The sequence below is a fragment of the Chiloscyllium punctatum genome, chromosome 42, assembly GCF_047496795.1.
Source record: "Chiloscyllium punctatum isolate Juve2018m chromosome 42, sChiPun1.3, whole genome shotgun sequence".
Taxonomy (NCBI): domain Eukaryota; kingdom Metazoa; phylum Chordata; class Chondrichthyes; order Orectolobiformes; family Hemiscylliidae; genus Chiloscyllium; species Chiloscyllium punctatum.
This window is the reverse complement of record NC_092780.1, coordinates 46,767,172-46,791,918: the sequence shown is the minus strand read 5'-3', so window position 1 is coordinate 46,791,918 and position 24,747 is coordinate 46,767,172. Positions and strand designations below refer to the sequence as shown.

Genomic DNA, 24,747 nt, shown 5'->3' with positions numbered 1-24,747 from the left:
AGGGCTCATGCCTGAAACATCGATTCTCCTGTTCCTTGGATGCTGCCTGACCTGCTGCGCTTTTCCAGCAACACATTTTCAGCTCTGATCTCCAGCATCTGCAGTCCTCACTTTCTCCTGACAGCATCTGTGGCAAGAAATCAGAGTTAAACTTTTGGGTTCGGTGACCCATCCTCAGAGCCTGAATTCTGATTTCTCTTCACAAGAGCTGCTTGACCTTCTTGTATAGCAACTTCTGTTTTAGTTTCCCTGTAGAATGTTGGGTGCAGCGTTATTCTAGAGGTTGGGAGCAGCTCACACCTCCATCATCCTGCTCGGGTATGATTAGATTAGATTCCCTACAGTGTGGAATCAGGCCATTTGGCCCAACCAGTCTACACCGACCCTCCGAAGAGTAAACCACCCAGACTAATTTCCCTCTGACTGATGCATCTAGCACTATGGACAATTTTGCATGGCCAATTCACCTGGCCTGCACATCTTTGGATTGTGGGACGAAACCAGAGCACCTGGAGGAAACCCACGCAGACACTGGGGGAGAACGTGCAAACTCCAAACAAACAGTCACCCGAGGCTGGAATTGAACCTGGGACCCTGGTGCTGTGTGGCAGCAGTGCTAACCACTGAGCCACCGTGCCGCCCCATTGGTGGAGTTACTACAAATGTAACACTGTTGACTGACACCAACCATTATTAATAATCCAGAGTTTGTTCAGAATTTATTCAATAAGTACATTAGTTTACAGGGCTGTAACACACAGTCCATAATTAGTGATATTTTACATTGATATCTCTTCATTCCTGTAATCTCCATCTGCACTCTCATTTTCCTTCTCGTTTTGCCTCTGCCTCTTCACTGGGTAAACTGTTACAGGCAGGCACCCTCCCGTGAGAACTTTGGCAACTCTTCAATAATCCTCAATATCCAACCTTGTTGAGCAACACAGGTGAACTCAGTCTTACATCCACACCAACCGCTACTAACTCACTCAGTACAGAGCAAGTGGCACACTTACTGACTGGGCCAGAAAGGTTTCCCAGTCCCCTAAAGGAATCTCCAGCTCTCCATCACACCTCTACGAGTTCTTCAGTTGCACACAGACTCTCAACAGGTGCACCATAGGAACAGGAATTGTACCGAGTCCTCCAACCCCGTTCTTGCCCTTTGGTTACATGAATCTCCCCTGAACCTGGATGGGAGAGAATCGTACCTGTAAGAGCTGCTTCTTTTGCTCAGTGCTGGAGCTGGTTTCCTCAATTTCTTGCAGCAGGATTTACTATTTTTAAATGTTTTTGCTTTGTTTATGGAACTTATAAACATAAAAATCAAACAAAAATACTTCAAATGGGAGAAAAGAGAGAGTAGGAGACCTCATGTCAGGAGAGACCATGTGGGAGGTCAGAGAATGGCTGTAGACTTAAAGAAAACATCAGTAAAATCCAAGCAGTGAACTTTCACAGCAGACTGACTGAAACTTTAAACATTTCTGCAAATTGGAGTCAGGACGAAGAAAAAGAAAGAGTGCAGTTTCACAGTTGACCTTGGAGAGATCTGATTACCAGAACGAGTGTCAGGATTTACAGCCTGATCAGCTCAGTGTTTGTTTTTAAACTTTTTTTTTGTAAATCTACAATAGTGAGTAGAGTGAGGGTTTTTAAAAATGTGTTTTCCTGATCCGCCTCTTGATTAAGCTTTTAATAAATATAAAATGTAGGTATTAAGTGATCCTGGAGCAGTGTTTTTAGAGCAGTAAGACGGTGCTATTTTCTGGGTCTGTAGATTGTCAAGGTGTAACGATGACCTTTAGTAGAGTGATGTGCTCTTCCTATTGGATGTGGGAGATTAGGGAGAATTTCCATGTTTGGATGACTGTGTCTGCAGGGAGTGTGTTTGGTTGCAAATCCTATTGGATTATATGGATCAGTAGTTAGAGGCAATGAGAAATTTACAGGAGCTAGGGGATGTGATGGGTGGCAATTTTTGGACAGTAGAAAAACCACAGATACAGTCAGGTAGATGGGTTAGCTCCAGGAAAGGTAGGAGAGGGAGGCAGGTGGTGCAGGAGTCTCCTGTGGCTATCCCCATCTCAAACAGGTGCGCTAGTTTGGAAAATGTAACGGGTGATGGACTCTGAGGGAAAGATAGCACGAACAGCCAAGTTTCTGGTAATGAGACTGGTTCGACTGTAATGAGAGGTATGCCAGGTTCCAAGTGATCGATTCTGATAGGGGACTCTCTATTCAGGGACACAGACAGATGTTTCTGTGGCCAGCAGTGAGACATCAGAATGGTTTGTTGCCTCCCTGGTGCCAGGGTTAAGGATGTCTCAGAGAGGGTGCAGAATATTCTCAAAGGGGAGAGTAAACAGTGGGGTGTCATTGCTCACACTGATGTTCACAACATAGGAAGAGGAAAGAATGAGGTTCTGAGGAGACAATATAGGAAACTAGGAAGGAAGTTAAAAACTAGGTCCTTGAGAGTAGTAATATCTGGATTACTCCTGGTGCCATGTGCTAGGAATTGGAGGATAAAGCAAACAAATATGTAGTTGAGGAGCTAGTGCAAGGGACAGGGATTCACATTTTTGGAGATTTGGAATCTCTTCTGGGGTATAAGGACGGGTTCCATCTGAATTGGAAGGGACTAATATACTGTTGGGGAGATTTACTACACAGGAGGATTTAAACTAGTGGGGGAAGGGGGTGGGTGGATGGTGCAGGGACAGTGGGACCCAAAAAGACAGTGAGAAAAGAGATAAACCTGATATTGGTACAGTTGGGAAGAAGAGTGAGTCAAATAGTCAGAGCAGGCAACAGCAAGGAAAAGAATAAAGTAAAACTGATAAATTAAACTGCATTTATTTCAATGGAAGGGGCCTAACAGGGAAGGCAGATGAACTCAGAGCATGGTTAGGAACATGGGACTGGGATATCATAACAATTACAGAAACATGGCTCAGAGATGGGCAGGACTGGCAGCTTAATGTTCCAGGATACAAATGCTACAGGAAAGATAAAAAGGGGAGCAAGAGAGGAGGGGGAGTGGCGGTTTTGATTGGGGATAACATTACACCTGTACTTAGGGAGGATATTCCTGGAAGTATGTCCAGGAAGTTATTTGGGTGGAACTGAGAAATAAGAAAGGGATGATTACCCTATTGGGATTGTTTTGTAGACCTCTAATAGTCAGAGGGAAATTGAGAAACAAATTTGTAAGGAGATTTCAGTTACCTGTAGGAATAACAGGATGGTATTAGTAAGGGATTTTAACTTTCCAAACATGGACTGCCATAATGTTAAAAGTTTAGATGGAGAGGAATTTGTTAAGTGTGTACAAGAATATTTTCGGATTCAGTACATGGAAGAACCGACGAGAAAAGGCGCAAAACTTGACCTACTGTTGGGAAATAAGGCAGGGCAGGTGACTGAGGTGTCAGTGGGGGAGCACTTTGGGGCCAGCGACCATAATTCTATTAGATTTAAAATAGTGATGGAAGTGGGTAGCCTGACCTAAAAGTTAAAGTTAGAGGAAGGCCAATTTTGACAGGATTAAGAAAGAACTTTCAATAATTGATCGGCAGTTGCCATTCACAGTTGGGAAGTGGAAGATGTTCAAAAATGAGGTAATGAGAGTACAGAGACAGTATGTTTCTGTTGGTGTGAAGGTAAGGCTGGTGGGTGTAGGGAACGCTGGGTGACAAGAGAAATTGAGACTCGGGTCAAGAAAAAGAAGGCGGCATGTATTAGATATAGACAGATGGGATGGTACACTCAAGAGGGAAATCAGGAGGGCAAAAACAGGACATGAAATAGCTTTGGCAGATAGGATAAGGAGAATCGAAAAAAGATTCTACAAATACGTTAAGAACAAAGAAATAACTAAGGACAGAAATGGGTTCCTTAAGATCAGTAAAGTAGTATATGGGTGGAACTGCAGGAAATGGGTGAGATACTAAATAAGTATTTCGCGTCAGTATTTAGTGGAGAATGATGTAGATACTAGAGAACTTGGAGAAATAAATTGTGATATCTTGAAAAGTGTCCACATTACAGCAGAGATGGTACTGGATGTCTTAAAAAATCGTAAAGGTGGTTAAATGCCCAGGAAATGATTTTGTATCTTCAAAACTACTAGTGAGGTGCCAGAAAACAGAATGGTGGCTAACGTGGTGCCATTATTTAAGAAAGGTGGTAAAGGAAAGCCAGGGAACTATAGGCCAATGAGCCTGATGTCACTGGTGGCCAAGTTGTTTGAGGCAGTCCCAAGGGACATGTATTTGGAAAGGCAAGGACGGATTCGGGATAGTCAGCATGGCTTTCCGTGTGGGAAATCAGGTTTCACTAATTTTGAGTTCTGTGAAGAAATAACAAAGAACGTTGATGAGGGCAGAGGCATGGATGTGATCTATATTGACTTCAGTAAGGCATTTGACAAGATTCCTGATGTACTATAGCCCCCTCCAATAATCACTTGGAACCCAGGGAGAGCTAGCCATTTAGATAGTGAACTGGCTTGAAGGTAGAGGAGAGAAGGTGATGGTGGAGGATTGCTTTTCAGACTGGAGCCTGTGACCAGTGGTGTTCCAGGATTAGTGCTGGGTCCACTGCTTTTTGTCATTTATATAAATGATTTAGATGTGAACGTAGGAGGTATGGTTAGTAAGTTTGCAGATGACACCAAAATTGGATGTGTAGTGGACAGTGTAGAAGGTTACCTCAGAGTGCAATAGGATCTTGATCAGATGGGCCAATGGGTTGAGGAGTGGCAGCTGGAGTTTAATTTAGATAAATGCGAGGTGCTGCATTTTGGAAAGACAAATCAGGGCAGGACTTATTCACTTAATGGTGGAGTCCTGGAGAGTGTTGCTGAACAAAGAGACCTTGAAGTGCAAGTTCACTGGTCCTTGGAATTGGTGTCACAGGTAGATAGGATAGTGAAGAAAGAGTTTGGAACATATTCCTTTATTGGAGAGTAAGAGTTGGGATGTAATGTGACTGTACAGGGCATTGGTTTGGCCACTTTTGCAACTTAAAAGGCATCTGGATACATCTATGAATAGGAAGATTTCGAGGGATGTGGGCAAAATGCTGGACTAGATTAATTTAGGATATCTGGTATGGACGTATTGGACCAAAGGATCTGTTTCTCTGCTGTACAACTCTATGACTAATCTTTACCTTAATCTACTTACCAGCTTTGGTTCTGTAACCTCACAAAAAACATAGCACTGCTGTGCTGGAAGATCCCAGACTTGTAACTCTCTGCCTTTTCTCTCTCCACACATGCTGCCTGACCTGTTGAGAAACTTACAGCATTTTCCATTTCCAATTTAAAAAGTCTCTCAATCTTGGAGCTGTGAAATTCACAGCTGAACCCTGCGCTACCACCTCCTCCCCCTACCTGAACTGTAACAAAGTGCTTCCTGACTTCCTGTCCTGAACAGTCATGAGTTATTTTTTTAGTTATGCCTGTCTAATTCACAAGCCCCCAGCACAAGCAACAGTTCCCCTCTAAAGCAAATAGAGAATTTCACTGCATAGATAAACACATCTGTCATATCAAGTGAACTGTACAACTTGTGCTCACATTCTACTGAATCCTGGAACATTTCTAGTACAGGAGCAGGGATGTGTTGTTGCAGTTATACAGGGCCTTGGTGAGGCCACATCTAGAATATTGTGAGCAGTTTTGGTCTCCGTTTCTGAGGAAGGATGCTCTTGCTCTCGAGGGAGTGCAGCGAAGGTTTCCCAGGCTGATTCCAGGGATGGTGGGACTGATGTACAAGGAGAGATTGATGAGGTTAGCATTGTTTTCCCTGGAGTTCAGACGAGTGAGGGGGGGAATCTCAGACACTTATAAAATCCCAACAGGACTAGACCGGGTAGATGCGTTGAGGATGTTCCCGATGGTGGGTGTGTCCAGAACCAGTGGTCACAGTCTGAGGATTCGGGTGGACTATTTAGGATGGAGGTGAGGAGACATTTCTTCGGCCAAAGAGGGGTGAGCCTGTAGAACTCATTACCACAGGAAGGAGTTGATGCCAAAACATTGAATGTCTTCAAGAGGCAGCTGGATACTGCACTTGGAGTGAATGGGATCAGAGGTTATGGGAGAAAGCAGGATTAGGCTACTGAGTTGGATGATCAGCCATGATCATGATGAATGGCAGAGCAGGCTCAAAGGGCTGAATGGCCTCCTCCTGCTCCTGTTTCTACTGATGGGGGATGCCAAATGATCCACCATGTCTTGCATTATTTGAAAATGAGCTACACTGCTGACTCCTAAATTTGACTTTGTAAATGACAGAATCAGTGGAAGCCCACGGCGATTTTGAGGTCCTTCTGCATTGATCTGGAAAATGTCACAAACAGGAACAGAATTGATCAAAAAGGCTAATGGAATGCTGGCCTTGAAATCTAGAGAATGAGAACACAAGGGGTTTGAAGGTTATACAGAGCCCTGCTTGGACCACACCTGGAGTCACTAAGCAGTTCAGGGCACTACACTTTCCAAAGGACACGTGGGATTCACGAGGGAAGAGGGTGAATTTACCAGAATCATAATTGACACTTTGGAGGCTACAGTACAAGTAGTGATTATACAAAAGATGTTGTACAAAGACTGAGTTTCCAATTCCTGAATAAAGACAAAAATATGATTATTGCAAACCAAGAGAGAGTTTTCCAGCTCTGCATCAAAGATGTAAAAATTATTTTATAAAAATACAGTACCCATCATTCTAATCTACCACACGTTATTCTAATCTACTAATATACACCTAATTTAAGACATTAACTCTGTCATGTTAACCTTTTAAAAAACTACTAGAGTATTTCTGTACACAGGGCCCATTAATACAAAGGCAACAATTTCACTTTAATTCCAGTCTCCAATCGTTGTGTATTCTCCCCTGGACTCGCTGTGGTTGGCACTGGGCAAGGAGGGGCAGAGTGGGTCACAGTAAGAGTTCATGCCACACAGGCAGACTGTGAGAGGGTTGCTTGGTCCACACTATAAACTCTTAATCCTGATCCTGACAAAGAGAGTGGCTGGTGACAGAGAGGCAGAGTCTTTGGACAACAGGTGGATGTGGCGATAACCTGTGGGTACAAACAGAAAAACAAGTTAAAATGGGCTACAAATTTCAGGGGAGCACTGACAGTGCCCAGCCCTAAGCCCTATCCACATAACCCATTGACTTTCTGTATTTAATAATCTTAGAGGTAACTTTGCACAGCATCAGCAGCACCTCAGCTGGATGTAACCAATCGCCCAATTCCCCACTGTGGGCAGGAGTCTCTCAGAATGGGAAATTGGCCTCCAAGATCCTGATGTAGACTCTAAGACTCAACAGCATAGACCTACACAGACACAGAAAGCGGGGGAAGGAGGCATTCCTGCTAGTTTGTGCTGCACTGTTGTAGAAAATGTTTTGTTCAAGCATTCTGAAAATCTCAGTGCTTTCCCCCCCAAGGCTGGGCATCACTAGGATGTAGTGGACTAAGCAGGGTAGAGTATGAAGTGATGTGGTTTTCTATATGTTAGCCCATGTAATAGGCCACACAAACTCAGGCTCTTATTGGACAGCTATCAGGAAGTTTATTAACAACCAACTGTGTACAGTAATATGACATCTCAGACTTCTATAGTCTGAGGACTACACTTATTTAGATTACTATTTACTAGTGGAAATCCTCACAGGTCTGGCAGCATCTGTGAAGAGAAATCAGAGTTCATGTCCTGTGACCCTTTCTCAGAACTGTTGCTAACTAGGAAAATATCACTTTATGTGCACAAGATAGGGTTTGGGGGGGGGGGGGGGGGTGGCGGCGGGTTGGGTGGGTGGCAGGAGTAATTGATAAGTGAGGATATAGCCCAAAAAAGAGAAGAGTATGAGCAGCATGGTGGCTCAGTGGTTAGCACAGCTGCCTCACAGGGACCCAGGTTCAATTCCAGCCTCAAGCAGCTGTCTGTGTGGAGTTTGCACATTCTCCCAGCGTCTGTGTAGGTTTCCTCTCACAATCCGAAAGCTATCTGATCTGTGCTGGACGAACACTAGAAACTTTCCATAAACCAACATATTCATATTCTCGTCTTCACTGGCAACGGGGGTGGTACCAGGGGACTGGAGAGTAGTGAATGTTGTGCCCCTGTTCAAAAAAGGGAATAGGGATAACCCCGGGAATTACAGGTCAGCTCGTCTTACTTCGGTGGTAGGCAAATTAATGGAAAGGGTACTGAGGGATAGGATTTATGAGTATCTGGAAAGACACTGCTTGATTAGGGACAGCCAGCACGGATTTGTGAAGGGTAGGTCTTGCCTTACAAGTCTTATTGAATTTTTCGAGGAGGTGACCAAGCATGTGGATGAGGGTAGAGCAGTGGATGTAGTGTACATGGATTTTAGTAAGACATTTGATAAGGTTCCCCATGGTAGGCTTATGCGGAAAGTCAGGAGGCATGGGATAGAGGGAAATTTGGCCAATTGGATAGAAAACTGGCTAACCGGTCGAAGTCAGAGAGTGGTGGTAGATGGTAAATATTCAGCATGGAGTCCAGTTACAAGTGGAGTTCCGCAGGGATCAGTTCTGGGTCCTCTGCTGTTTGTAATTTTTATTAATGACTTAGGTGAGGGAGTCGAAGGGTGGGTCAGTAAATTTGCAGATGATACAAAGATAGGTGGAGTTGTGGACAGTGAGGAGGGCTGTTGTCGGCTGCAGAGGGACTTAGATATGATGCAGAGCTGGGCTGAGGAGTGGCAGATGGAGTTCAACCCTGCCAAGTGTGAGGTTGTCCATTTTGGAAGAACAAATAAGAATGCGGAATACAGGGTTAATGGTAGGGTTCTTGGTCAGGTGGAGGAACAGAGGGATCTTGGGGTCTATGTACATAGATCTTTGAAGGTTGCCACTCAGGTGGATAGAATTTGTAAGAAGGCCTATGGAGTATTATCGTTCATTAGCAGAGGGATTGAATTCAAGAGTCGTGAAGTGATGTTGCAGCTGTACAGGACTTTGGTTAGGCCACATTTGGAGTACTGTGTGCAGTTCTGGTCGCCTCACTTTAGGAAAGATGTGGAAGCTTTGGAGAGGGTGCAGAGAAGATTTACCAGGATGTTGCCTGGAATGGAGAGTAGGTCGTACGAGGATAGGTTGAGAGTTCTCGGCCTTTTCTCGTTGGAACGGCGAAGGATGAGGGGTGACTTGATAGAGGTTTATAAGATGATCAGAGGAATAGATAGAGTAGACAGTCAGAAACTTTTTCCCCGGGTACAACAGAGTGTTACAAGGAGACATAAATTTAAGGTGAAGGGTGGAAGGTATAGGGGAGATGTCAGGGGTGGGTTCTTTACCCAGAGAGTGGTGGGGGCATGGAATGCGCTGCCCGTGGGAGTGGTAGAGTCAGATTCATTGGCGACCTTTAAGCGGCATTTGGATAGGTACATGGATGGGTGCTTAATCTAGGATAGAAGTTCGGCACAACATCGTGGGCCGAAGGGCCTGTTCTGTGCTGTATTGTTCTATGTTCTATGTTCATATATGAAGGTCTCAAACTCTGATGCTTTGTCCTGGTTCAGAGTTGGGATAGCTGGCTGCAAACTCATTGATTATGCTGTTGTAGCATTTTCTCCCTTTGTTCCAAGAATATATCAAGTACCTGAATATTACTATCTCAACAGGATGTGGAAGGCAGTTAAGAACAGGAGGAAAAGGACTCAGTGAGCCTGGTTTGAATTATATTTCTAAAATCTTAACCTAGGATCTTTACAGGTAGATGCGTAGTCATGGAGGTGCACTGGAGAAGTTTCCAACAGATCATTTCCAACACTTTTTAGTCAGTATTAACAATGAAATGTTCACGGAAACAGGAGCGTCTGGAGCTTTGTATTGGAGTGTGAGAGTTTCCCTTTATGTGTTGGAGTAGTACACCTGTGCTGCCAGGAGGGTAAGGCTTATCATCCTGGGTGACATACAAGCTCAGAGGCCTTTTGGGATGCTCCCAATTCCATCATTTAAAGTTATGGTCCTCCAAACTGACAAAGATGCACTCGCTGGATAATAAAGCATTTTTGAGAGACTAAGTGATCTCCCTGCTACCTGGATGCTGTATCTTTAAATCTCAAAGATGCAAATCTTTGAAGTCTTAGGAATGTACTGGGATTGGAAAGTTGAAGAAACAGAGACACCATCATAAAACCACCTTTGTCCCGTGGTGTGGGTATCTTCTGTACCCTTTCTATTTTGATACGATTAGGCCTAATAATGAGTAGACTGAATTTAAGTTTTGGCTCATGTTGAGTTGATACTTTTTATTAAACTGTTGAGAAACGTACGTCGTTTCCTTGCTGCTATGTCGAGTTGATGGAGGGTTGGGTGTGTTTTAGGTCTCAAAGGACTGTGATGTCATCTATGATACTGAGACAACCTAATAGATTCTCAATGATACAATCCACATCTTGCCAGGATATATCGGGGCCAGATCATTCAAATGGGAACCTGTAGAAAAGGATCTACAAAAAGGTGTTGGTTACCGAGCCTCTATGGACCAATACTCATTCTTCACATTGAGTTTGGAAAAATACTTGGGAGCCTGACAACTTGGGATTAGGCACTTCCAGGTGAGGAAAGTTGTACGGCCATCCCTTTTGTATGATGTGCAATTACCTCGGATCTGAACAGGACAACATCTTTCTTCAAAACACAAGAGATGGAGCTACACCAATCAGTATGGTGCTGAACCTTCTGGCTGATGTTTCAGTTTGGGTGTATTCTGTACGTAAACAATGCACAAAGCAGTTTGGGTAGAGGTAGAGGTGATGGATACACTCAGTGTGGTGGTCTGGAACCTTTGGTGTTGTATTTGATGTATAGATAGTTTTTCTATGATGCAATAGTTGCGTTCTTGTGTGACGCTGCACTATATAAAAATTGCACAAGTAGCACTTAAAATGTTGGCGATGCAATCATGTTCTACCAACACATATTTTAAAAGTTCACACTTTAGAAACTGTATCCCATATTCATCAATCTCATTACAACCAACTTGCATTATAACAGAACGCCTGTACTTATTAGTTTGTGGATGATGATGATATATTGACCTATCGCATGCTCAAATCTTTGCACGGACGTCTCGCTGTATTGACAGTATCAACGATTTCAACTGTCCATCCCAAAGAGATGTATTGACCTTTTACTCTGGATAATGCCAAGGCATGGGATATCAGGCCAATTGCAAAACCATTACCTTATTGTGTGTGGACTGTGCCACATTGTGCGTTTCCTGAGTACACCTCATGTAAGATGCATGAAGGAGTGATACTTGCACTGCTATTGGTGTCAATCCTGGCACTTGGGCACCTTGTCGATTCCATCAGATGTAAACCACATGGATGGAGGTAGAAGCTGCAACTTTCCTGACAGTATTCATTCGGTGTGTCACGTTAAAATATGGACTGTCTGACTGGGGTCTGTAAACTGTGACAGTGCAGACACCTCTTGGAATTCTTCGATGGGTTTATTTGGCATGGATGGAAGCTGTTCCTCATTGGTCCTTTCTTTGAGTTTCCCTGGGAAATTGCATTTCTTATACATCTTAACCCAACGTCCTCTTGGTGAACATGGTTTGCAAAGGTCACAAAATGCTGCATGCTCTTGGACAAAACTCGCCCCCAATCATGAAACAATCAGAGATGTTTTACTGATCCTGACAGTGGCTATACTACTGGTTGAGCGCATGTACTGTTTGGGAGTAGCAAAGTTGTAGATTACAGACTTTAATTTATTATCGATGTACATCTAGAAGATATCTAGAGTCATAGAGATGTACAACACAGAAACAGACCCTTTGGTACAACTCGTCCACATCAAAATAGATACCCAACCCAATCTAGTCCCACCTGCCAGCACCCGGCCCATATCCCTCCAAACCCCTCCTATTCATATACCCATTCAGATTCCTTTTAAATGTTGCAATTGTACCAGGCTCCACCACATCCTCTGGCAGCTCATTCCATACCCGTGCCACCCTCTGTGTGAAAAATTTGCCCCTTAGGTCTCTTTTATATCTTTCCCCTCTCACCCTAAACTTATGCCCCTAGTTCTGGACTCGCCGATCCCAGGGAAAAGGCTTTGCCTATTTATCCTTTCCATGCCCTTCATGATTTTATAAATCTCTAAGGTCACCCCTCAGCCTCCAACGCAACTCTCCCTTTCCCTATAGCTCAAATCAAATCCTCCAACCCTGGCAACATCCTTGTAAATCTTTTCTGAACCCTTTCAAGTTTCACAACATCTTTCCAATAGGAAGGAGACCAGAATTGCACACAATATTCCAACAGTGGCCTAACCATTGTCCTGTACAGCCGCAACATGACCTCCCAACTCCTGTACTCAATACTCTGACCAATAAAAGAAAGCATACCAAACGCCTTCTTCACTATCCTATCTACCTGTGACTCCACTTTCAAGGAGCTATGAACCTGCACTCCAAGGTCTCTTTGTTCAGCAACACTCCCGAGGACCTTACTATCAAGTGTACACGTCCTGCTAAGATTTGCTTTCCTAAAATGCAGCACCTTGTATTTATCTAAATTAAGCTCCATCTGCCCATTGGCCCATCTGATCAAGATCCCGTTGTAATCCGAGGTAATCTTCTATGCTGTCCACTACACCTCCAATTTTGGTGTCATCTGCAAACTTACTAACTGTACCTCTTATGCTCACATCCAAATCATTTATGTAAATGGCGAAAAATAGAGGACCCAACACCGATCCTTGTGGCACTCCACTGGGGGTCACAGGCCTCTAGTCTGAAAAACAACCCTCCACCACCATCCTCTGTCTTCTACCTTTGAGCCAGTTCTGTATCCAAATGGCTAGTTCTCCCTGTATTCCTTGAGATCTAACCTTGCTAACCAGTCTCCTATCGGGAACCTTGTCAAATGCCTTACTGAAGTCCATATCGATCACATCTACTGCTCTGCCCTCATCAATCCTTTGTTACTTTCTCAAAAAACTCAATCAAGTTTGTGAGACATAATTTCCCACACATAAAGCCATGTTGACTATCCCTAATCAGTCCTCACCTTTCCAAATACATGTACATCCTGTCCCTCAGCATTCCCTCCAACAAATTGCCCACCAATGAGGTCAGGCTCACCGGTCTGTAGTTCCCCAGCTTGTCCTTACTTATCCAGAAGTGCCTTTCAGAATGACCTGATAGATGTGGAAATAACAATGACCAGTTCCCTCAAGCTTTCAGCCAATTCAACCTCACTGAAAGGATATCCCTTTGTCTCAACATCTAACCACAAGTTGGTAAGTAACATCATCTGGTTGTTGCATGAGAATCATGAAGTTGACACAGATTGTAAGACAATCTTTTAAACCTTAGAAAGTTTTGTCAGGATCTCTACTGTCATCACGAGAAATATCTAATGATTTTATTCTCATTAATCCTTCGTTACCCAAAGCCACAAGAGACTTGACACACTTGGACCGAAGGGTCTGTTTCCATGTTGTACATCTCCATGACTCTAAGTTAAGATTCACTTTATCTTTGAAAATCTGAGATTCTGACAGAAAGTTACTGGAATCTCAATCCATGTTCAAACATCTGCTTTCTATCCTTATTATGCAGCTCTATTGTCTTTTTAAAATTGCTAATAGGAGAAAGGACTTTTTTTTTAAAGAGTAGATTAGATTCTCTACAGGGGTGGAAACAGGCCCTTCAGCCCAACAAGTCCACACCGACCCTCCAACGAGTAACCCACCCAGACCCATTCCCCTACCCTATATTTTACCCCTGACTAATGCACCTAACACTATGAGCAATTTAGCATGGCCAATTCACTGGACCTGCACATCTTTGGATTGTGGGAGGAAACCCACGCAGACACGGGGAGAATGCACAAACTTCACACAGACAGTCGCCCGAGGCGGGAATCAAACCCGGGTCCCTGGCACTGCGAGGCAGCAGTGCTCACCACTGAGCCACCGTGCCGCACTTGATGCCAGACAAAGCTTCAAGTTTTATTCCTCTCCTTTTTGCTGTTTTAGTGGTTGCTGCTTTCCTTTTCTTCAAAAATAAATGTGTCCTGGAGACCAAAGTATTGGCACCACTAGGACCAGTGTCAGTGGGTAGACAGGGTCATTGTTGGACAGAGGGATAATGCTAGGAGAGAGAGGCAGTATCAAAGGGAAGGGGGAGGGTACAATGTCAGGGGGAGAAAGCAGTGTGGGGGGACAAAGGGCGGTTTGAGGGGGTAAAATAAATGCTGACCTTCTTTCATACTGGTGAATGGAAGTGTAAACTGTCCAATGAAGTCATTGCTGGAGGCTGTGTCATAATCTTCAACAACAAATCGGATGAGAGCGAGCTCGGGAACAATGATGGTAAATTGGAGCACTTCATTCCAGACCGGATTAAATCCTGCAATCCAGTAAAAACAGAGAGACACTGAACCTGTCAGCAGTTACCCTCACATTAAAAATCAAAAAAGGGCAGTGACATTACAAGAGAATTTGCCTTTTATGCTGAAAGTTAAAGCAGAACAGAAAAAAGACCTCTCACGACACTGTCCCTCCTGTGGATCTAATTATTCATCACAGTTCAGGAGGAAATCCTGACTCTATCCCCCTGGATTTCCCACACAGCCGTGGGCACTTCAGCCATGTTTAATACTGGAGGAACACAGCAAGGATAAAACTGGCTCACGGCCAATCACGAACTGAGTTGAGGTGCACAATTTATTTCCCCTGTGTCAATACAATACTTAATGTTGAGGTTGTACAGGACATTGGTGAGGCCTCTTCTGAAGTACTGTGTCCTGTTCTGATTGCCCAGTTATAGATTAGATTACTTACAGTGTGGAAACAGGCCCTTCAGCCCAACAAGTCCACACCGACCCACCGAAGTGCAACCCACCCATACCCCTACATTGACCCCTTACCTAACACTACAGGCAATTTAGCATGGCCAATTCACCTGACCTGCACATCTTTGGACTGTGGGAGGAAACCGGAGCACCCGGAGGAAACCCACACAGACACAGGGAGAACGTGCAAACTCCACACAGTCAGTCGCCTGAGGTGGGAATTGAACCCGGGAAGGATATTATCAAGCTGGAAAGGGTTCAGAAGAGATTGCCAGGTATGGAAATTCTGAGTTATAAAGAAAGGCTGGATAGGCTGGGACTTTTTTCACTGGAGCATGGGAGGTTGAGAGGTGACCTGATAGAAGTTTATAAAATAATGAGGGGAATAGAAAGCATTGATGGGAGTTGTCTTTTCCCAAGATGGGGGATTTCAAGACCAGGGGGCACATTTCTAAGGTGAGAACAGAGAGATTTAACAAAGATATGATGCAATCTTTTTTCCCGCAGAAGGTGGTTTGAGACTAGAATGAACTTCCTGAGGAAAATAATGGATGAGAGTTCAATTACAACGTTTAAAAGACATTTGGATGGATACATGAATGGGAAAGGCTTGGAGGGATATGGGCTAGGTGTAGGCAGGAGAGACTAGTTTAGTTAGGGATTATATTCGGCATGGACTGGTTGGACCGAAGGGTCTGTTTCTGTGCTATATAACGGTATAAAACACCATCAGATACCCAAGTGCAGTAATTCAGTACGGAACAGGCAGCAGTAACAACAGTATTGAGATACTCAGACACACCATTGACAGCATAACTGCCATCAACAGCTTACCGTTATTTTCAATATGGCGGGTCTTTTGGGTGCTGTTGTCTTCAGGAACTCCGTGTACCTCCACACGCACCAGGGGATCCACGATGGAATTCTTTTTATCCTTATTGACTTTGGGGAGCTGCTGAGCTGTAATAATCTGAAAAAGAGACCTCAGTGTGAGAACATGGGGTTTGACAACCTTACGTCGTTCACCAGAGATAGGAACCTGAGAGTATGGTGGAGCAAGAGAGCAAGACAGAAACTTGCTGCAGGCACTGGAGAGATGAATGAGAATGTGAGACAGAGAGAGACAGAAAATAAGAAAGAAGAACAGAAAGACAGAATAAGAAAGAAACATAAGGATCAGAAACAGGAAAGGCTGTTGGAGAAAGAATGAGAAAGACAGCATTGATATGTTTGCAGAGTAGGTTCATCAGGACGTGATAATGGAAAGCAAGGCCTTGTTAAAAGGCCAGCCGAAACCTTTCAGAATAAAGAATGCTGTTGTTTATTGGGTGATTGAGGATCTGAGCCCAGAGTAAGTGGATGGTCCTTTAATAATCTTCACCTTTAGGAAGGATATGGTCCTTTTAAGAACTTTACAAGTAAGCTGGAAGAAGGCCTGAAGGAAGGAAGCAGGAAAAAAGGCTGGGAGCCGGAGCTTTTTCTGGGATGACAGAGTTTGTACAAGGAATGAACCATGGAGGTGGGAAGATGCTGTAAGAGGCAAGAAGTTTCCCAGGATGGAGGTCATGGGTTTGGGGTAAGTTGAATGGGAAAGTTCCAAAACTTGGTCTTGATTTAGGATCCTGCTGCAAATTTTTCCTGTTCTGATTTTCTGTAAGGGGGGGGGGCTCTGTATGTTGTGACGCAAAGGGCACCATTTGTGCAGGGTGACTGTGAGGGCAAGGCTGGAAGCAGGCAATAGGCCGAGTGTACATAAACGGGCTGGCTGTCAGATACAGAGTTGAAAAGTGTGGTGCTGGAAAAGTGCAGCAGGCCAGGCAGCAAAATACAGATGCAAGGAGGATAGAGGAATACGTAGACAAGGTTGTGGGAGGTCAAAGGATGGAATCTTGTGGAGATGTCAGGATTTTTACTGACCAGCTGGAGTGCCAATGACAGACCTGCGTTACCAACTTTGGGGAAGACCCACCAAACCGAAAGGGCAGCACTATGGCTCAGTGGTTTAGCACTGTTGCCTCACAGGGCCAGGGACCTGGGTTTGATTCCAACCCTGGGCAACTGTCTGTGTGGAGTTTACACGTTCTCCACTTGTCTGTGTGGGTTTCCTCCGGGTGCTCTGCTTTCCTCTCACAATCGAAAGATGTGCAGCTTAGGTGGTTTGGGCACCTAATGTGCAGGGATATGTAGGTTAGGTGCATTAGTCAGAGGGAAATGTAGAGTAATAGGGAAATGGGGCTGGATGGGTTGCTCTTTGGAGGGTTGGTGTGGACTGGTTGGGCCAAATGGCCTGTTTCCACACTGCAGGGATTTTACGAAATTCTATGTAAAAACTACAAGTCAATCAGGCAATGCAGAGATCAGCAGCAGATCATTCCAGTCTCAGGACTAATGAGAAGTTGGCAGTTCATTTGCAGAGCAGAGCCACAGGAACAGCAGTACTGGCTGGAGGAAAGATAGCCACTGAAGGCCCTAGATGGTGATGAAATAAGCAATATCAGAATGGGGTTGTAAAGTCGAGGGTCTGGGTTGGTATGTTTTGTAGGGAGGGGGCTTTTAGCAATAACAGTATAGGGGATGTGTGATTGAGGCATATGTAAATATGCTGTAAGTCACCAGCACTGCAACACACAGAATATGATCTAACTAGCTATAAGCTACTCCCAAAATATGCATTCAATAATATCATGTTGCTACAAAAAGTACTGTCCATAATAGCAAAACATAGGAGTAATCTCCCTTTTAATATAAATGAGGTAATAATTGACATTGCAAAAAATAATCGACTCCATCTGAAATGGTTTCACAGAGGCCACTATCCCGTCATCAAGTCCCCCTGTATTTACACATGGAGAGACCTTGACACTTATCCAGCTCTCAGAGTGATCAGAACCTCTGACCCTCCTGTTTATCTCTGTCAGCCAGGGCTCCCTGATTGGGCCAGGTTAACAGCCCCAATCAGGGAACTCCTATTCTATGAAGTCCCCCAGCTGACCTCATTAAAAATCAGTGCACCAACCTTGTGCCCGACCTCTCACATTGTTTGTACTGTCTTTGGGAGGAGTTTTGGTGGGCACAGTCTCGTATCTTATACACTCTCGCTGTTTTACCAGTGGATGGTCAGAGAAGGCAGCAGCTTCCTGCCAAATTCAGGATCATGACCAGCAATCAGTATCTTCATCAGCTGTTCAGCATTACTTTGGGCTTTGCGTCACAGTGGTAGCGTCCCAACGTTTGATTGAGGGGAGCCCAGGTTGAAATCCCACCTGGTACAGAGGTGTAACAATATCATTGAACAGATTGATTAGAAAACATCTGGATTTCAATGCCCCAGGAGTACTGTTTCCTGTAAGGAACAGTTTCTTTTGCACAAGATTCAATCGCCATAATGTAACATTTTGCAGGGAGTAAATGGGAAGCTGTGGCCGACTGGATTATGGCTAGATCGTTAACTTAGGTAATTGCCTGGGGATCCAGGTTCAAATCCCACCAAGATAAATAGTATAATTTGAATGCTATAAAAATCTGGAATTAAGAGTCTAAGGATAACACAAAGACGTTGCTGACTATCAGAAAAACTGAGCTGAAAATGTGTTGCTGGAAAAGCGCAGCAGGTCAGACAGCATCCAAGGACCAGGAGAATCGATGTTTCGGGCATGAGCCCTTCTTCAGCCCTTTCTTCCTATCAGGAAAACTGACTTGGTTCACCAATGCCCTTTAGGGAGGAAAATCTGCTGTCCTCTGTACAGTCTGGTTTTCATGTGATTCCGGATGCACGACAATGCAGCTGACACTTAACTGCTCCTTGGGTAATTTGGATGGGCAACGCCCACATCCCGTGAATGCATTTTTTTAAAAAAATCAGCAACCTCACCTTCATTCCAGGTCCTTGTCCTGGTGAATGCTATCTCTATGTCAAACTCGGGACAATATAGTTTTCAGCACTCTTAATGCGAGATCCCTCAGTCAGGCCAGGAATGTCTTTGAAAGACTAGTCCACTATCTCACCCTCAGGAAAAGAGGGGAAGCTCATGTATGGGTTTCCATGTTGTCAATGGTGACAGGTTCACTGAGTTAACATTAGCAGTGGCTGGACAAGACCCGAAACTGGTCAATAACTGGCAGCGGGGCCATGTTGATGCTCAAACGTTCTCTGAAATGGCCCAGCAAGCCAGTTGAGTTTGGAAATGTGAGCAAGCAATGGCAGAGTTGAGTAGTAGCAACTTGTGAACTATGTAGAGACTGCTTGACCCTTTCCAGGAACAATGAAGGTGATTTAAAAGGAGGTGGCCTAGAGTGCAGTAACCATGGTCACCTCGGCCCTGATATGCCTTCAGCCCCAGACCATTGCATGGATATGACATATTTTATTATCCCATCAGTTGGCCAGGCTGGAAGTGAAGGCAGGTGCCTGGGAGTACAGGACAATGCCCAGGGCAGCTTCTCTCACATCCAAACTCCCAGGAAGGATTTAGATCAGTAGCAGCTGTTGACGTATTGGCCCAGACAACTGTGAACTTGTTTCACTTGATTGTTTTACCAGCATTGCATAGAGTTCCCTACAGATTGGATCCTGCGGAATGGTATGGGAATGGAAGTGGAGTGTTGGGGTATTAGGGGGTATGGGGTTTGAGGAATGAGTGAAGCATTGCAGGGCAACATGTTATAGAGGGAGTCAAATCCCTTTGTAAAAGATAGGGTCTGACAACTTTAAAACTGGATTATAATTGCAAGGGGGTTGGTGGTGCATGGGGTAAGATGATGTTACTCAACCGCAATGGGGAGGCAATGGCCTAGTGGTATTATTTCTAGACAAATCAGTCCACAGACCCAGGTAACGTTCTGAGGACCTGGGTTCAAATCCCAACACAGTAGACAGTATAATTTGAACTCAGTAAAGGTGGATGTATGAGTCTAAGGATGACCGTGAATCCATTGTTGATTGTTGGAAAGACGCATCTCATTCACGGATGCATTTTAGAGAATGAATCTGCCATCCTTATCTAGTCTGGTCTACATGTAACTCCAGACCCATAGCAAAGTGGTCGACTCTTAATTGCCCTCGAGACAATTAGGGATAGGAAATAAATGCTGGCCTAGCCAGCGATGCCCTCATCCCGTGAATACACTAAAAATTAGAAGGATGAGTTTCAGTGACAGAGAAGGGAGTTGGGATAATTTCTTGGACCATTGCTTATAGGAAAAATACTGAAATACAGAGAGTAGGACAGTGTAATGTACTACCCTGGATACAGAGTGTAGGACAGTGTAATGTACTACCCTGGATAGAGTGTAGGACAGCGTAATGTACTACCCTGGATACAGAGTGTAGGACAGTGAAATGTGCTATCCTGGATACAGAGTGTAGGACAGTGTAATGTACTCTCCTGGATACAGAGTGTAGGACAGTGTAATGTACTACCCTGGATACAGAGTGTAGGACAGTGTAATGTACTACCCTGGATACAGAGTGTAGGACAGTGTAATGTACTACCCTGGATGCAGTGTAATGTGCTATCCTAGAGTAAAGGGTGCATTGTTGTTACTCTAATGGTCAAAGTCCCATTGGTCTGTTATTCTAGACCAAAAAGCAGATTGTTGTTATGTTGGAAAGTATCCTGGAATGACTGTCAGTTAATTTGTTTTACAGGACTGAAAACTCTCATCACCAGTATGTCAACATTTAACGTAGGGGAAGCCATGGGCCAGTCGGCCCCTCAATTCTGCTGCACCATTCAGTAAGATCATGGCTATTCTGACTGTAACCTCAGTTCCGTTTTCCCACCTTCCCTCCCTCTCACTCCTCTGCTAGCTGAGAATCTGTCAATTCCGCCTCAAAATACTGAATGGCCTTGCCTCCATCACAGAATAATCAACCTCAGAATTCCCCTTATCTCCATCTGAAATCAGAGTCCCCATTTATTCCTAAAACTCTACTCCTTAATTCTGGACTTTCCCCTAAGCAGGTGGCCCTCTGGTCTCTACTCTGCTCATTCCCCTCAGCATCTTGTCACTTAGTAAGACCATCTCTCATTCTCCTCAACTCCAATGAATGTTAGACTGGATGGAAAGTTGTGTTGGGATGAAGTAAATTGTTGCTGTGCTGGGTTGGAGCTGCAATGTCATGCTGGCATGAGGTCCCAGTCATCATATAATTCTGAAAATGATAACCCAACTATTATGTTCAATGGAAGTGAAGGGGTCAGTGCTAACTATGTACTAATGTGGTGAATGCTTCTTATTTGATGATGTAGTTAAGGGGCAGTTACACCTTTCGCTCTGAATAAAAGTCACAATTTTTCTATTATTGAGAGTATATAATCTGTCAACAGTTATGAAATCTCAAGTAGGAGCAAGAGAAGTCTGCCGATGCTGGAGATCCAAGTCAAAAAGTGTGGTGCTGGTAAAGCACAGCCGGTCAGACAGTATCCGAGGAGCAGGAGAGTCCACGTTTCAAGCGTAAGTTCTTCTCTCAGCTCTTCATTCCTGACGAAGAGTTTATGCTCAAAATGTCGACTCTCCTGTTCCTCGGATACTGTCTGACCGGCTGTGCTTTACCAGCACCACACTTTTTGATTTGGATCTCCAGCATCTTCAGTCACCGTTTTTTTTGAATGAAATCCCAAGTATTCAGTCTAATTGGATGGGAGTTAGATTTTAAATCATCGATTTCCACTTGTACCACCACGCAGACAGCTGAGAGTTTTAGGAAAGTAATACTGATCTAAGCTCACGTTGATGATCAATTGTTTCCTGTCGAGACCTGCTCTCGAAAGCGGCCATGAAGGGTCAAAGCGAATGGATGTGTCCCTCATGAAACTGGGCTTCAGGATGTATCCAGACCGACCATTCTGCCGGAACTTCCCTTTGTTTAGGTCCATCTCCATTCCAGGCTTCTGGAAGTTCAGGGCCACTGCAAAAAACAAGCAAAAGGATAAAAAGGTCCCTTGTTAGGATAGAATACACTAAATAGAGAAGTCTTGTCAAAACTTTTCTTCTTGTACTGAACAGGACAATGCAAAGATACCAAACCTCAAAGGGAACAACAATTTAAACTACATGAAAAGCAGATGCCAGTTGGTTAGCAAGTTAGAGGGAGAGACCGAGGTACTAACTGGTAAAAGGGGAGGTATTGAAACAGCTGGTTGTACTTTAAGTTACCTAAAGCAGATTTGCTCTTATGGTGTAGTGGTAGTGTCCTTACCTCTGAGCCAGGAGGTCCTACCTGCTCCAAGGGTGTGTAATAACATCACCGAAGAGCCTTATTGGGAAATATCTAGCAGGGTCAGCTGGGATACATTCACAGAGACTGAGGGAAGTAAAGGGTGGAAAATAAAACCAACACGATGTCTTGCTTACATTAAAATGCATTAAGAGATTGATTGGAAAGTGCAGACAGCGTGGGCATAATGCTCCAATCCTTCTGAAACACAGGGATGGTGCCAAAGGATTGAAGAATTGAGAATGTTACACCCTCTTTCAAAATAGAAGCCTGTAAAGATGAACTGAGCAGCTACACAGCTGACAGTGTCATTGGATAGATTTCAGAATTGATAATCTGGGACCAAATTAAGACTGACTGGGACAAGTGAAGATTAATTAAGGAAAGCCAGAATGGATTTATTAAAAAGACAATCAGCATCCAACTAATGCAATTATTACCTCAAAAAAAAAAGAGGGTTGATGAAGGCAATGCGATTGTTGGGATTGACATGGGACTTTTAAAGGTATTTGACAAAGTGACCCATAATGGCTTAAATGTTTCTGACAAGGAATAAAAGCAGCATGGGAAGGATGCTAGCCGAGAGACAGGAAACAGAGCACAAGCTTGTCTGATTTCAGGAAGGCATGCAGTGCAATTTACATCATTTGCCAAGTGCACCATTGCTTTATTGATAATACATCAATGGCTTGGAAGGTATAGGCCCCAACTTCAACATTCATGGGTTGACACAGATCTTGCATGTATCATGAACTGTAAGGAGATAGGGCTGGTGGACTGGACAGACACTTGGATGGAATTTCGTGCAGACACACTTGATAGGAAAAATGAGGAGAAAAATAAGGGCAGCACAGTGGCTCAGTAATTAGCACTGCTGCCTCACAGCACCAGGGTACCAGGTTCAATTCTAGCCTTAGGCGACTGTCTGTGTGGAGTTTGCACATTCTCCCCGTGTCTGCGTGGGTTTCCTCCCTCAGTTCAAAGTAGTGCAGGGCAAGTGAATTGGCCATGCTACATTGTCCATAGTGTTAGGTGCATTAGTCAGAGGGAAATGTGGTCTGGGTGGGTTGCTCTTCGGTGGGTCGGTGTGGACTGGTTGGGCCGAAGGGCCTGTTTCCACACTGTAGGTAATCTAATCTAAAAGGTTACAAAGGAAATAGTAGAATTTCAAAGGGCTTTCAGGAACATGTGGAGGTACACATGTAATCTTAGAAGATGGTGGTGCAGATTGAGGAAGTGGTTAAAAAGGCATATGGTACCCTGGGCTTCATAAACAGGGGCACTGAGTGCAAAACCAAGCAATGAACACGTTAAAAAACACTAACTTAGCTCAACTGGAGCACTGCACCTAATTGGGGACAACACTTTAGGAAAGGTTTGAAAGGCTTACACGAAAATGGAGAAAAGATTCATAAGAATGGTCACAGGGATAAGGAATTTCAGTGATGTCAATAGATTGGAGAAGTTGGAGCTGTTCCGAGTGAAGAGGTGGTTGTGAGGACATTTAGTGGTGGTTTCAAAGTAATGAAGAGTCTGGACAAGGCGGATCCCAAGGAACTGTCTTCTTTAGCAGAAGTAGCAACAAGCAATAAACACAGATTCAGGTGACTGGTGAGTAAGCCAAAGGTCACAGAAGGAATTTATTTTAATGCAGTTAGTGGTTTGGATCTGGGAGACAGTGCAGCAGGAGGAGTGTGTGATGGAGGCCGATTCTCATACAGCCTTCAAAAGGAAATTGGAGAAGTACCTGATCAGAAATAAATTGTAACTATGAGATAAAAGCAGAGAGAGCGAGAGCGCGCGCGCGCTAGAGTGGGGGGAGCGAGAGCGCGCGCGCGCTAGAGTGGGGGAGCGAGAGCGCGCGCGCGCTAGAGTGGGGGAGCGAGAGCGCGCGCGCGCTAGAGTGGGGGAGCGAGAGCGCGCGCGCGCTAGAGTGGGGGAGCGAGAGCGCGCGCGCGCTAGAGTGGGGGAGCGAGAGCGCGCGCGCGCTAGAGTGGGGGAGCGAGAGCGCGCGCGCGCTAGAGTGGGGGGAGCGAGAGCGCGCGCGCGCTAGAGTGGGGGAGCGAGAGCGCTAGAGTGGGGGAGCGAGAGCGCTAGAGTGGGGGAGCGAGAGCGCTAGAGTGGGGGAGCGAGAGCGCTAGAGTGGGGGAGCGAGAGCGCTAGAGTGGGGGAGCGAGAGCGCTAGAGTGGGGGAGCGAGAGCGCTAGAGTGGGGGAGCGAGAGCGCTAGAGTGGGGGAGCGAGAGCGCTAGAGTGGGGGAGCGAGAGCGCTAGAGTGGGGGAGCGAGAGCGCTAGAGTGGGGGAGCGAGAGCGCTAGAGTGGGGGAGCGAGAGCGCTAGAGTGGGGGAGCGAGAGCGCTAGAGTGGGGGAGCGAGAGCGCTAGAGTGGGGGAGCGAGAGCGCTAGAGTGGGGGAGCGCGTGCGCTAGAGTGGAGGAGCGAGCGCGCTAGAGTGGGGGAGCGAGCGCGCTAGAGTGGGGGAGCGAGCGCGCTAGAGTGGGGGAGCGAGCGCGCTAGAGTGGGGGAGCGAGCGCGCTAGAGTGGGGGAGCGAGCGCGCTAGAGTGGGGGAGCGAGAGCGCTAGAGTGGGGGAGCGAGCGCGCTAGAGTGGGGGAGCGAGAGCGCTAGAGTGGGGGAGCGAGAGTGGGGGAG

The 24,747-nt window shown here is 45.1% G+C and overlaps 1 protein-coding gene across 1 annotated transcript in view; it reads right to left on the bottom strand.

Annotated features, from left to right (window-relative positions):
• Positions 1-690: 690 nt before the first annotated feature.
• Positions 691-24,747, bottom strand: part of LOC140465934 (1-phosphatidylinositol 4,5-bisphosphate phosphodiesterase delta-3-like) — a 92,646-nt gene continuing 68,589 nt past the window's right edge. The window contains exons 12-15 of the mRNA XM_072561916.1: positions 21,611-21,789; positions 15,714-15,849; positions 14,285-14,434; positions 691-7,101 (exon numbers count right to left, since the gene is read on the bottom strand). Of these exons, the coding sequence (XP_072418017.1) occupies positions 7,013-7,101; positions 14,285-14,434; positions 15,714-15,849; positions 21,611-21,789 (554 nt within the window). The 3' untranslated portion in view covers positions 691-7,012. The remainder of the gene's footprint in view (positions 7,102-14,284; positions 14,435-15,713; positions 15,850-21,610; positions 21,790-24,747) is intronic.